The sequence below is a fragment of the Solanum pennellii genome, chromosome 4 (assembly GCF_001406875.1).
Source record: "Solanum pennellii chromosome 4, SPENNV200".
NCBI classification, from domain to species: Eukaryota; Viridiplantae; Streptophyta; class Magnoliopsida; order Solanales; family Solanaceae; genus Solanum; species Solanum pennellii.
In genome coordinates this window covers 66969080-66984330 of record NC_028640.1, presented here as the reverse complement: position 1 = coordinate 66984330, position 15251 = coordinate 66969080, and the positions used below count along the sequence as shown (strand labels likewise).

At 29.8% G+C, this 15251-nt stretch overlaps 1 protein-coding gene and 2 pseudogenes across 1 annotated transcript; 2 read left to right on the top strand and 1 right to left on the bottom strand.

Annotated features, from left to right (window-relative positions):
- Positions 1–1864: 1864 nt before the first annotated feature.
- On the top strand, positions 1865–3435 carry LOC114076915 (annotated as a pseudogene).
- Positions 3436–3759: 324 nt separating this feature from the next.
- LOC114076914 lies at positions 3760–4705 on the bottom strand (annotated as a pseudogene).
- Positions 4706–10015: 5310 nt separating this feature from the next.
- On the top strand, positions 10016–11332 carry LOC107016280. The gene is made up of 4 exons (XM_027916612.1): positions 10016–10237; positions 10585–10638; positions 10736–10889; positions 10980–11332. The coding sequence occupies exons 1-4, from the start codon at positions 10016–10018 to the stop codon at positions 11330–11332; spliced, it is 783 nt and encodes a 260-aa protein (XP_027772413.1).
- Positions 11333–15251: the final 3919 nt, after the last annotated feature.

Sequence of the window (15251 nt, the reverse complement as noted above, 5' to 3'; positions counted from 1 at the left end):
AAAACTTCATGATACATATAAAATATTATGATACACAACAAATTCATGTATCAATTCACCATCTAAAACACTATACACACTTATTCAAATGTATCAGCAAGCACACTTGATTCCTTAAAATTTTTACTAATTTAAACAACATTTTTAAGTACCAAAATACTAACCCGAGACAATGTAGGCCTAACAACAATGTTTGCTGCTTCTTTTTTCCTTTTTTGTTGTATTTTGACAACCTTTGATTTTGATGTTTCGCTAGAGTCTTTGGATCATGCAAAGACTTTTTCCTATTTTCTTTCCAATTTTCATAGTCGGAATCATATATCCTTCTATTAATTAACGGATCCATTACTATGATGTAATAGAACAATTAACAAAAACAAAAAAGAGAAGAATATACGAATTGATGATGGATTAATAATAAAAAGATGTTGGGTTCAAACGATTACAGATTAGGAAGAAATAGACGATGATGGATTCAAGAATAAAAAGAAGAAAAGAATGAAATATGCTGGGTTAAGAAGAATGAAGATGATTATGGAAAAAAAGAACTGAAACTTGATGGAGTAAGAAAAAAACGGTAGAAGTTAATGGAAGTTGTCCTGCTTCCTAAAATTTTTACTTTTTTAAATTTCAAATTTTTTGAATTTTGAAATTCAAAATTTCAAAATTTGATCTTTTATTTAAAATTAATTAAATTTAATAATTCAAAATCAAAAAGTTGATTAAAAGGTTGAGTGTTTAAATGGATAAAATTTAAAATTCAAAAACTGATTTAAGAGGTTGAGTGTTTTAATGGAGAAAAAGTAGGCATTAAAATGGGTAAATGTGTATTATAGGAGAGAGAATGTAATGTATCTAAAAACTTACACTAAAATAAAAAAAAAGGGAATTATGTAATATTTAAAAAAAGTAGGGAAAATTAGAGAATATAAAAATTATAGTTGTGTATTTAAGTTATTTTTCCTTTATATTTGGCACAATTCTTCATTTTTGTACATGTCCTATGCTATCAAATAAATATGGGAAATTTAGCAATTAAGACAACATAATTAATCAAAATAACATCAATTTAAATTTTTTAGTGAAAATGACAGAATAACAATATGTTTATTAATTTTACGTTTTTTAGATTTTAGTTTTATTAAATTTGTGTATTTTAGATTTTAGTATATATTAGTATTATTAATTTAATGTATTTATGGAAACTCATTTATTGGACCAAAACATGGTCCAATAACCATTTAATGAAAAAAGAAAAAAGAAATTAATAATTACATGTACAGTTCCAAGAAATGTAAAACTTAAACCCATTCAAAATTTTCAAATTATCATGGTCCAATAACCATTTAATGAAAAAAGAAAAAAGAAATTAATAATTACATGTACAGTTCCAAGAAATGTAAAACTTAAACCCATTCAAATTTTCAGATTATTCCCAATTTTCACGTTTCTTTCATCAAAATTTTCAAATTCTTCATCAAAGTCATTGATTATCAAGGATTCAAGCAGATTTTTGAGCTCATAAAGGATTATTATTAAAGCAGATTTCGTGGTGGCAAGGTTAGTTCAACTTTCGGTTTTGATTTTTTTTTATGTTTTTGTTAAAGTTCTGATTTTATATATCACGATTTTATGAATTATTTATGTGATTTTGTTTTAATATCCATCATACATTTATGATTTTGTATTTTTTTTGTTCTTTTTTTTGTGATTTTCTTTCAATGTTTAAGATTAGGTAGATTATGAAAATTCGTATATATAGAATCATTTTTGTTTGATGTTCAATAAGGTTTAACAGTTGTTAAAAGAATTTTTTTTCTTCAGATTTTTGAATTGTTGGAAAAAAAAGAGTGTATTGTATGCAATGGCTGATTCAGTCAGAATTACTAGAGGTATAAACAACAACATTCAAAATTTTCTGAAATTTCTCTCATTTGATTTGTGCATTACTCATGTTACCAAAAAAGTTCCTAGATTATATTTTGATCTTGTTGAAAGTGGAAGGTACAGTAAGTTTCCATGGGAGGGAAAAACTTTCTACTTGCTGATGAAGAGCTTGAGCAAGAGGTTGAATAGTAAAAAAACAATTTTACAGAATCGGTGGAATGCCTATTATATTTCAAGTATGGTTGTTTGAGTGCAGTTCGAGTATTGATTTCCAGGTCGCTCAAAAGGTTGATGACCATATTCCGAGGTTTCTCAACTGACAGACGACCAATGAGAGTCGTAGATACAAGAAACTTATGAACACCATATTTAGTGATGTTAATAACAAGGTACTTAATTGACATATGTTTAATAATGACCAAGTTGTATGGTTTCTTATTGTTTTTATTTATAATAGTAACAAAATGTTTGAACTTCAGATTAAATTCAAGAACATTACACCTAATCAAAGGGAACTTGCAGTATTGCAACTGCCACCTTAGGGTATCGAGAATCAAGCTCCAGCTCAATATTCCGATTCATCAGATGATGATCTATATGATGAAATAATTGATAGTAATGATGATCCAGGAGAGAGAAGTTGTGACGAATAAAAATTCTGACGATGACTTTCAAGCACCTCCTCCACAAGCAGTAAAGGTCAAAAGAAAAGGAAAAGTTGGTTCCTCAACGTCACCTGCTAGAAAAAGGACAAAGAAGATGGTGACTAGGGGTGGGCATTCGGTATTTCGGTTCGATTCGGTTTTTTTTTTGATTTTTTCGATTTTTGGTTTTTGTAAATTGCGTACCGAATACCGAACCGAAATATTTCGGTTCGGTTCGGTTTTTGTTAATTCGGTTCGGTTTTTTATTTCGGTTTATTAATGGGCCTGTTTAGTGGGCTTTTTAAAATTTTAAACTTTACAATTTTTTCAATTTTTTGTTTGATTTTTCAACTTAATGGGCTTTGATATTTCAACTTAGGGTTTCTTATTTTTTTAAAAAATTTATTTAATATTAATAATTATTAAATATAATATAATTTATAAATTATAATATAATATTTCGGTTTAAACCGAAATACCGAATTCCAAAGTAATATGTACCGAAAACCGAACCGAAATACCGAAAATACAAAAAATTGAACCGAATACCGAACCGAAAACCGAAATACCGAAATCGAAATTCTGAAAAATTTCGGTTCGGTTCGGTTTTCCGGTTTTTATGCCCACCCCTAATGGTGACTGGTGGATCCAAACAGGTTGCAAAAAATTTGGAACCTCGAATTGCTGTTAAACAGCCGATGAAAAAGAATGTTGTATCCAAAAAGGTACTGAAGAAACCTAAGGTTATTTTAAAGCAAACTGAATGTGTACATGCAGATCTAACAAATACAACTTCGAGTGATTCTGATATTCAGAGAACAAGCAGATCTGAAGTGGAAGGCTGATTGAAAGAGCTGTCAGATTTCAGAAAAGAAGTATTTACCATATAGTACATCTTTCATAGTTATACACTTATTAGAATTTTAAATTTTTAATAAGCTACATCATTATGTCATATTTTTAGGTTAAACAAGAGTTTGTTGAAATTCGCAATTTGATCAACGACAACTTCAAGACTGTTATGATAGCCATTAATTCAACACGGGATGAGCAGGAGGTTAAACAAGAGTTACAAACCTTCTGCTCATCCCGTGTTGAATTAATGGCTGTCAGAACAGTCTTGAAGTTGTCGTTGATCAAATTGAGAATTTCAACAAACTCTTGTTTAACCTAAAAATGACATAATGATGTAGCTTATTAAAAATTTAAAATTCTAATAAGTGTATAACTATGAAAGATGTACTATAAGGTAAATAATTCTTTTCTGAAATCTGACAGCTCTTTCAACCAGCCTTCCACTTCAGTGTTCTCTGAATATCAGAATCACTTAGGTCTGCATGTACACATTCAATTTGCTTTAAAAGAACCTTAGGTTTCTTCAGTACCTTTTTGGATACAACATTCTTTTTCATCGATTGTTTAACAGCAATTCGAGGTTTCAAATTTTTTGCAACCTGTTTGGATCCACCAGTCACCAGCTTCTTTGTCCTTTTTCTAACAGGTGACGTTGAGGAACCAACTTTTCCTTTTCTTTTGACCTTTACTGCTTGTGGAGGAGGTGCTTGAAAGTCATCGTCAGAATCTTTATTCGTCCACAGCTTCCCTTTCCTAGATCATCATTACTATCAATTATTTCATCATATAGATCATCATCTGATGAATCGGAATACTGAGCTGGAGCTTGATTCTCGATACCCTAAGGTGGCAGTTGCAATACTGCAAGTTCCCTTTGATTATGTGTAATGTTCCTGAATTTAATCTGAAGTCCAAACATTTAGTTACTATTATAAATAAAAACAACAAGAAACCATACAACTTGGTCATTATTAAACATATGTCAATTAAGTACCTTGTTATTAACATCACTAAATATGGTGTTCATAAGTTTCTTGTTTCCACGACTCTCATTGGTCGTCTGTCAGTTGAGAAACCTCGGAATATGGTCATCAACCTTTTGAGCGACCTGGAAATCAATACTCGAACTGCACTCAAACAACCATACTTGAAATATAATAGGCATTCCACCGATTCTGTAAAATTGTTTTTTTACTATTCAACCTCTTGCTCAAGCTCTTCATCAGCAAGTAGAAAGTTTTTCCCTCCCATGGAAACTGACTGTACCTTCCACTTTCAACAAGATCAAAATATAATCTAGGAACTTTTTTGGTAGCATGAGTAATGCACAAATCAAATGAGGGAAATTTCGAAAAATTTTAAATGTTGTTGTTTAAACCTCTAGTAATTCTGACTGAATCAGCCATTGTATACAATACACTCTTTTTTTTCCAACAATTCAAAAATCTGAAGAAAAAAAATTCTTTTAACAACTGTTAAACCTTATTGAACATCAAACAAAAATGATTCTATATATACGAATTTTCATAATCTACCTAATCTTAAACATTGAAAGAAAATCACAAAAAGGGTCAAAAAATACAAAATCATAAATGTATGATGGATATTAAAACAAAATCACATAAATAATTCATAAAATCGTGATATATAAAATCAGAACTTTAACAAAAACTTAAAAAAAATCAAAACAGAAAGTTGAACTAACCTTGCCACCACGAAATCTGCTTTAATAATAATTCTTGATGAGCTCGAAAATCTGCTTGAATCTTTGATAATCAATGGCTTTGATGAAGAATCTGGAAATTTTGATGAAAGAAACTTTAAAATTGGGAATAATCTAAAAATTTTAAATGGGTTTAAGTTTTACATTTCTTGAAACTGTACATGTAATTATTAATTTCTTTTTTCTTTTTTCATTAAATGGTTATTGGACCATGATAATCTTAAAATATTGAATGGGTTTAAGTTTTATATTTCTTGGAATTGTACATGTAATTATTAATTTCTTTTTTCTTTTTTCATTAAATGGTTATTGGACCATGTTTTGGTCTAATAAATGAGTTTTCATAAATATATTAAATTAATAATACTGATATATACTAAAATCTAAAATACACAAATTTAATAAAATTAAAATCTAAAATACATAAAGTTAATAAACATATTGCTATTCTGTCATTTTCACAAAAAAATTTAAATTGATGTTATTTTGATTAATTATGTTCTTAAAGTTGTCTTAATTGCTAAATTTCCCTAATAAGAATATAAATGGCTTATTGCCCAATTAAATACAAAACCAAGCTGGAAATTTCAAGAGGGCGTTTGGCCCATTTCATCTGTATATATGTGATTGTATCTCACTGTATATCACTATATATATTACATTTTTTCAGTTCCGGGACATGATCATCATTTCACCACTGACTCACTTGATAGAGAGAAGCGATTGGTCCTTCATGTACCATTTTGAAGATGCAAGGGAGAACATATTGTATCATCTCACAATTCGAAATAACTAGAAAGAAGCTAAAAATTGGAAATAGTGATTTTATAAAAAATTGAAATCAGAAAATTTGCTTAAGATAAGTTAAAAATGAATTTTTGGTCAACTTCAAACGGTCATAACTCTTAGCTCAAGATGATTCATGAAATGATCTTTCCAACCCCGTCAAGTTTGCGCGATTCCGAGTTTGTATAAGTAAGTTATGCCTTTCGCGACTTAGACTGCTGGATTAAGGAAAGTCTAATCCGGGTTTTGGAAGGGTAGTTTAGTTTCGTAAGAAACTTAATTAATTCGTTTTTAGTTTAATTAGGATAAAGTCGGTTTTTAGTCAGTTTTAGAAAGTGAAATTCGCGGTATGGCTTTAGAGAAAAGAGAAAGGAGAAGAGGAAGCATAAACGTTCAACATTCATAGAGATTAGCTTGTGGATTTCGTCGGTGGTGATCTGTACAAAATACGTGAGATCACATAGCGTTAGGGCTATTCACCCACACGCCAATCATGTTTAATTCAACTATTTTCGTCCTAAAAGAGTTATACATTGATGTTCTTGAGTTGTGTTCTTGAATTGTTTTCATTCTTGAACTTACATGTGATTGATGAGTTTTCTTGAAGCGTTTTAGCGATGTTAAGAGTTGTTTCGAGTTATATTCTAGTGTTCATGTTTTTTGTATCTTCTAAGAAAGTATTGAGAAAAAGAATCTATTTAAGGCGATTAGGATCAGAAAAACGAGCGGAAAAATTCGTCAGACGCACTTGGGGTCTCCCTACTGGTCGCGCTGCCATTGTGCAAGAAAGGTTGGGGCAGTGCGCCTGAATTGCGCCCAAGATGATGCATACACAAAGAGTTGACATCATATTTTCAAACAACTTTTCTTTATATTACACTTGTTTTAAACTGCTTTATATTGAAATGAGTTCAGTTTTGTTGAGTTGAGTTGAGCCACGTAAGTTCTTTAAATTTCTTTCAAGCCTATGTTTGTGTTTAGTATTTCAACTTGCATACTGATGTCAGTTGACTTGAATCGTATTATGATGCAGACGCAGGATCGATATCCAGCGCATCGTTGATCCAGTGAGAACTCCAGAGTTAGTTGACGAGCCTCTTTGCATTCTGGAGGACTCCTTTTTATTGCTTTCAATTCTTTTCAGTATTTCTTTTGTTAGGATGATCGGGAGTCCTGTCCCGACATCCATCATAGTTGTCTTAGAGGCTTCATACACAAACAAATGTTAGTTCCTAATTAGTCTTTTCATTCCATTATATTATGTTAAGACTTGGGTTTGACTTAATGACCAAGTTAGATGTTCATTTATAACATTTCAGTTTATTTCGTAGATTTACCATTATTGATTTTAGTCTTCCACTAAGTAATTAAGTCAGTCTAGGAATTCGTTTGGGGCCAGTAATGGTCATCGAGTGACCGTTCTGTCCAAGGTGTAGGCTCGGGACATGACACATGTGGAGTTCGATGTACTCAATCGAAGGAGTTCATGCAAGAAAAGAAAATAAGAGTTACGACAAGATAAGGCTACAATAGATTACTCTCCAAATTATAGAAATTGATAGACATCAGACAAAGAAGAGTTTATTACCTCTTGTAGAACAGCGAATCTGGGATGAAAGAACTAGCGAAGAGCCTTCAACGACCAACCTCAAACCCCTACGATTCCGACGAACTAAACATAGGCAGACGCAAGCAAAGACAAAACAAAATTGAACCCTATCGGTCGGCGTTGTACGCTGCTGGACCATTGGAAATGGGCCGGGTCGGTAGTATATTATGAAATGGGCTACTGAAATTAAGGAAAATTGATAGAACAGACTGCTGGATTTGTGTTGGGCTGATAAGTCGGCTGAATTGGCCCAATTTTGGTCGAAAAATTGAATTAAGCCATATAGAATTCAAAACATAGCCGATTTGAGTTTATTGAGTGAATTTGGCTAGAATATAAATACGATGAATTAAGATTAATTAATTAGCAAGCTTATTTAATTGATGAAATTAAATAATTAAGCTAAATAACTTAAAATTATAAATATAAATTAAATTAAACTATTTTTTATTGACTTTTCAATTAAAATAAAATCTTTTTTAGATCATTTTAGAATATCCATAAAATATACTAATTATATAGAAACAATATACATTATTTTATTTGAAAATTATAAAAAGTAACAAATCTATTTAAAATAACTTGCCAACTATATCATATATTTTTTAAAATTTTATAAAACTACTTATTTGTTTGAATTGAAGAAACTCGATGATTAATCTATAATGTAGAGGTCCAAAATTAGGTGTCAACATATAATAGAATATGAATAACAAAGGAATGTACTCCCTTCGTTACAAAAAGGATGACCTGGTTTGACTTGAAACAAAATTTAAGAAAAGAAAGAAGACTTTTTAATTTTGTGGTTCTAAACTAAAATTATGTCAAATATACCAAAATACCCTTTAATATTGTAGTTTTAAACATGTCTTATAAAAAGTTAAAGTGTTGCTAAAAAAGTAAATGAATCTTCTTTTTTAAACAAACTAAAAAGGAAATAAGGACATTCTTTTTTAAACGGAGGGAGTACCAAAAAAGAAGAAACTAAGTATCCAAGGACAAGCAAATATCAAAATTACATGATCTTTTTACTCTTAGAAATATTATGAAGTATCTTCACATGTTACTATTATTTAAATAAAATAACAAAAAAAGTATTATATTATTTTATTATTGTTATTTAAACATTAGTAATATATAAAAATACTTTATAATATTTCTAAAAATGAACGGATAGTATATAATTTGGTTGTCTACTATCAAAGATACTAGTTAATTTAGGGAATATTCATGCAATGACTAAATTTGGTAATAATATTATTCATTATATTTGAATATTTAAGACATTTAAATCAAATCTTTTAAAATTGGAATCGTAATTGTAATTTTCTTGTTATTATTATTTAAATATCTATAATATATGAAAATACTCTATAGTTTTTCCAAAAATAAATTGACAGCATAATTTTACTGACCACTTTCAGTGTATACTAATTAATTTGGAGAATATTTGTACAATGGATAATTTTGGAATTAATATTATTGAATTATATTTGAATATTATTTATCATTTAAATCTTAGATTTCGATAATCAGATTGCATCCCGTGTTTGACTAAATAAACATTTCTTCTGCACTATAAATATATAAATATATAGGTTATTTAAGAAATATAATGAAAAAAAAAGATGGCAATGATGTTTACAACTCTATGCTTCATCATTTTAGTTTGGACTACCATTGCCTTTTGTTTGGTTGAAGGTTATGGGTCTAGTCGAAATCTCGTCCTTGAGGTATAAATTTCATATTTTTTTATAGAAATATTTATACGTTTTTTTTTAATGGATAATTTATAGTGAAATTAATTTATGTTTGCAGACTATTCACGGAGATATTTATGATTGTGTAGATGTTTATAAACAACCAACTCTTTTGCACCCGATACCGCACAAAGAAAGAATCAAGGTGCAAGATTTATACTCATACAACTTAACTGGTTTCTTCTTCATTTCTTTTGACAAACAAAAGTTGATAAAATACAATTTTGTTGTTTGCAACATTTTGAATTTTTATCAAAGGTGGAATCAAGTTTTGAAACTTATGAATTTTGATGTAAATAATTTATACATTCTTTAATAATTTGAAAAGATAAATCTAATACTAGTAATTGACATAAGATGTCTTCCCGAATTTTATTAATTTATGTTAAGAGTTCAAGTTGTAGATCTACACAAATTATCTTATAATAGGGTTAAATTAGCCCCAATCTATTTCTTTATAAGATATAGTTAATTCATAATTAAAACCAGATTCTTACTAAACTTGCCTTTCACGATTTCATAGAAACATCCAATCAATTAGTGAATCCGTGAATCTTGTTAAGAATGTTAATGACTTAATATATTTAGTATAACTTTTTGAGAAATAATGTTTAACTGATCAACTCTATCATTGTCATTAAAATCTAACCCTTACATGCATTTATTTTCAGTACTTAAATATAATTTTACTTGTACTTTCTTTGAAATACATCATTTTTTTCTGCACGTATGGGGATTTTCGAAACAACAGATGACAATTGCTAAGGAGCTAGAAAAACAAAGATCAGTCAAAGCCAAGCGATTGCAAAAAGCTAAAAATAATTATTTTAAGACAGAAGAGTTCTGGTTGAATAAAACAGGTTGTCCGATTGGAACGGTCCCTATTCGACGATTGACACAAGAACAACTCCAAAATGCCAAAGATGCCTCCTTAAGTATGGCAAATGTATCCCTTGCTGAAGACATCATCGATGTAACTACTTCTTTAATTATTCAAATTTATCATAAATATACTCAACAAATTCAATTTCAAATAGTTAAATTTAATGTAATAGTGTACTTCAGTTTGCAGGAATTAGTATGAATGCATCCCCAGAAATAAAAAGTTTTACAAGTGCCACAGCCACTATTACTTTGTATAATTTTATGTAAATGGAGCTGGCCAATATAGTTCCGCAGCAATATTTCATCAAAGTGCAGACAATGCCCCAAATTTCGAGCAAATACAAGCTGGATGGATTGTAAGTTTTTATAAAAAATCAATGATTTGAACCTATAAAGTACTTTTTTTGATGATTCGATTTCCTAAAGTATATTTAGGTACATCCACAACTATACGGTGATAGCCGAACTCGGCTGTATTCCCATTGGACAGTAAGTGTATTAGATATTAATTGGTATATTTTATAAAGAAATAATTCAAAATCATGTAGAATAAGTAAGTTTCATTTTTTTTAAAAAAATTATATAGACGGATGGCGGCCAAAAAACAGGATGTTACAATAATATTTGTCCAGGTTTTGTTCAACTTGACACTGATGTACCAATAGATTATGCATTCCCAAAAATCTCTAGGCCAATGTATGATGACTATGAATTGGAAATTCAGATATACAAGGATGAAGGTAAGTAAGTTGTAATAGTTTGGAATATTAATATGATTTTTAATAACAAGTATGTTGTTGTGGTAACTCTGGTGTTATTTATTTTTGCAGACTATTATCTTTTGTTTCAGGGTTTGTTTAGCATTGGATTTTGGCCGGAGACACTTTTCAATGAATTGAGAAATGGATCACAGGTAGTGCGGTACGGAGGACAGGCGTTTACACCGGCGGGTCAACAATTTAGTCCACCCATGGGAAATGGTAATTTTGAGGATGGAAATCCACACACCACTTGTCATATGCGTCAAGTCATGTATGGAGTGGGCAATGATCAAGATGTTCAACCCGATGAATCGTTGGTTCAAACGCATCAATCTAGATGTTACCATGAAGGAAGTCAACATAATGCTCATGATGATTACTGGGATTATAATTTTGTATTTGGGGGTGCTGGTTTTTGCTAATTAAGATGCACCAACTGTTTGTATTGTACTGATATATAAAACTAAGAAGCTAATTATATTAGTTCTTGCAATTACAATTTCAATTCATTTTGGGTGATTCAATACTTGATGTGCCTGTTATTGAAAACATATTTATTTCAATTCAGGCTCTTCACTTAATAATTAGCTAACAAGTGTGGCGAGACGAATGTGATTTTTGCATCCTAAATAAGAGAATTGCTTAGGAATAGAGAAAACACTTCCTCTTGTAATAATGGTAAAATTTCAAGAAATACGGAAACAAAGATTTTTTTGTTCCTTCATTGCCCATTCACCAGGTAATTGTGTCCTCAACTTCATGGAGCCACTTAAAATCGTACACCTTCATTGGACTTTCCGCGTGCTATATCTTGTATGGCCTGCTGGATTAATCTTTCTGTTGCTGTCTTCTGACGAACAAGGGAAGTGTGACGAGACTCCAAATCAAATCCAATGCTGAGAGAAAGGACAGCATGGTGACTTCTACCCTAGCTCGAACAATGGTAGGTAAAAGTTATTTAATGTATTAGAAATCAGAATCTTCGCCTTCAATCTCTCTTCATCAATTTAGTTTGATCTTATATAACTGTATGCGCTGCTAGCATCACCCTATCATTTTCTTGCTGTTGGTATCTAGCTGTAGGTTACATCGTATGTGGATGATCATAGGTCCGGAAAGATTGTTGTTGAACTGAATGGAAGGCTAAACAAGTGTGGTGTCATTAGTCCTCGCTTCAATGTTGGAGTCAAGGAGATTGAAAGGACTGCTAGATTGCTCCCTTCCCGACCAGTATAGTAATTCACTTTGTTCCCTTGATCAGTATATGGAACTCCATTTCTGGTTATCTCCAAATTGAGCCGAAATGATTGTTGGGGTGAATGTCAAGTCATAGTCATATTAGCTTGTGAAAGAGACATTATTAATTTTTGATTCCTTCTTTGCCGAATCATGAATTGGCTTGCTATTATGGGCGTTTACCAATGTTTCATTATGAAATTTGCAAAAAGTAGTTTTGTTTCAAAGGGTAAAAAATGATATTTGAGTACTCGGGGCAATCATCTTTGTAGATGCTAGCAGTTGAGGCTCTCCTGTAAAGAAAGCATGATTTTGTATCCTATGGAATCTGTGCTGTCCATGACAAGTGTGTTCTTTGTGGATTGATATGTAGTTGATACTTGATACTAAGCAAATGAAATTGCAGATATTTACTGCAATCACAGATGTTTGTTGTTGTTGGCTCGTTATAGCTGACCCTTTTTCTGTTTTTCTCGTTACCATCAAATTTATTGAAATTTTTGAGAACGTCTTTTTTCTTCTAGTCTTGTTAGTTTCTAGAGAGCAAGCATACATGTTAAATTTGTAGTGACCATATTGTGTTGAAGTATAACATTTGCATAAACCGTGAATCCGATCAACTATTTGGTCTTTGGGGCTAAAATCATCCCTCAAGTATACACCAATTATTCTTGTCTGTCTTTATGATCTTCAAAGAAGTTTTGTATTTGTAAACGGCAAATAGAAATAACCATGTGCTATGACAATGTAAAATGCCCCCTACTTATTTGATAAGAGGTCTGAAGGCATATTGTATATAAATTTCCAAGTCTCATTGCCTTGAAAAGTAAAGTTGGCAAAACTATTATTTTGTCATTCTAACATATTATTTGCCTATGAAGGTGGGTGTCTTTTTCTCATTGCTAACTAGCAGAAAAACACACCTTTTTTAAAAAAAAATAAATGAAAGCAGCTGAATAACAAGGGGAAAAACTGGTAAACCAATAACAGCAATGTAGTAAAACAGCACCTTATTTGGTTGCCAAAGTTCAGAAGGATGGGAAATTTTGTTTTTGAAGCCAAAAGTTCTTCTTAATGGATGGGAAACTAGAGAAAATCAGTTCTGACATATTATAGGGAAATTTTTGAAGAGAAAAATCAGTTTTTTATGAGTAATTAGTTTTGCTGTAATATGAGCTACTTATATTAAGCAATAGCTCATATTTCTTGTTAATTTTAATTTATACTCTTTTTTTTTTTCTTTATAATTTTTGAATATCTAACTTTTAAGTTTAAAGTATTACTTATTTAGTTCCTATTTTTTTATTTTGTTTTTCCTACTTATGGGTGTAATCAATATGATAGTAATAGCAATAAGTATAATTGATTGTTTTCATACTAGGGGAAATTTTATTGAATTTTATATTTCAGTGATACGCCTCACTTTGTCATTTGGAACTGATATATCTCTCGTTATGAAAGAGACTCATATATACCTTTACCGTTATACGAACGGTTCACGTATATCTTTGTCATTACAAAATGAGCTCACAAATATTCTTAATTTAACGAAGATTAAAAATTTGTTTTAAATTTATATATTTTACTTTAATTTATTTAGGGGTATATATGATTCTTCTGTCAAAGTTCAAGGTATATTTTAATTTTTTTATACATAAATTATTATTTCACTTCTTTTACTATAATTATTTGAGTTTCTTCTTCTTATTTTATTTTTTTCTTTCATTCCTTAGTGTAAAGAAAAAAAATTTAAACTATTTTTTTTTGTTTATATTGTAATTTAATTTTTATATTCGATGAAAAAAAATTGATCATCCACAATAAATTTTATAAGAATAATAGTGAAACATAAATAAATTTGATTAAATCAAAATAATAATTCTAAATTACTGATTGAAACGAAAAAAGTCAAAAAAATATGTTTGACAAGGAGCAAAATTTTACTCATATTGGATTATAGTTTTTAGAAAAAAATAATGAAAAAATTAGATTAGAATTATTATTTCAGTTAGAAGACAAGGGTATATGTGAGCCATTTGTTTATAAATAGGGGTATATATGAGTCACTTTAATAACAAAGGGTATATCAGCTCTAAATGACAAAGTTGAGAGGTATATCAGACCATTTTCCCTTTATTTTTTGTAGTTATTGCTCTCAATTAATTTTATCTAGTTATATAGGTGACGTGTTATTCAATATTACTAATCTTCTACGCAGAACTAGTAAATTAATCTAAATAAGATAATTTTTCTGTTTCTATAAAAAAAATAATTTGATCAATGAAACCAAAAAACAAAGATAGATATAAACAAAATAAGAATTTTTTAAAAAAAGACTGGTAAAACCATATAAAAAAAATGTAAATTGTAAGTTGTAAGTTTATAACTTATAAGTATTATATGCAGCTCAAAATAAATTTTATGCTTATGGTCTTTGCGTCTAATTTTTAATAACCTGCCCAAATTCAATCTAGTTAACATGTTTATTTGACTTCTATCCAAATTGAAAAGAATTAAAGTTTCGTGCATATGAATATATAAATTTTATTCCCTTTTCTCCTCTATATATATTTCTCCACTTCATTTGTTAGTGAAATGTGTGAGATAATTATTCTTTTTTTTTTTATTTATTTATAAAGATTCTAAATTGACTCCACAAGATTTAACTTCTTCAAAAGATGGGGCTTCTTTCATCTTTTTTCTTCAAAAATTTTGACTCCTATTAACTCTTTAGAGAAGAAAAATGTCAATTCCAAAGATAGGGCATGAAAGCCAACATTACCACTTACTCAGGTCTTCCTTTTTCAAAGCCTCATGCCGATATTCCCATCATTTTAGGTAAATAAGATAAATAATATTCGAATAATTTAGTTTTTAGTGATTCTTTTCAAATTATATGTTTTTTACTAATAAATTATTATTTTTTTGATTAATTAGTTCTTCACAAATTCACTAGGTGAACGGTGGAAGAATGATGTCAATAATTAATCATAGTTGTGATGGACGGGAGTCCTATATTAGAAATATTTAAAATAGACTACCTCAAATTGATTATAGAACACTCAATTAATTATATATTCGAGGCGAATCAATATCCAGATCCTT

Excerpts from the sequence above, each read along its gene's own strand:
- LOC107016280 (XM_027916612.1), top strand. The coding sequence starts at position 10,016 with ATGACAATTGCTAAGGAGCTAGAAAAACAAAGATCAGTCAAAGCCAAG. Across the intron at positions 10,639-10,735 it reads GGCTGTATTCCCATTGGACA|ACGGATGGCGGCCAAAAAAC; the intron begins GTAAGTGTATTA and ends AAAATTATATAG. Across the intron at positions 10,890-10,979 it reads TCAGATATACAAGGATGAAG|ACTATTATCTTTTGTTTCAG; the intron begins GTAAGTAAGTTG and ends TTATTTTTGCAG.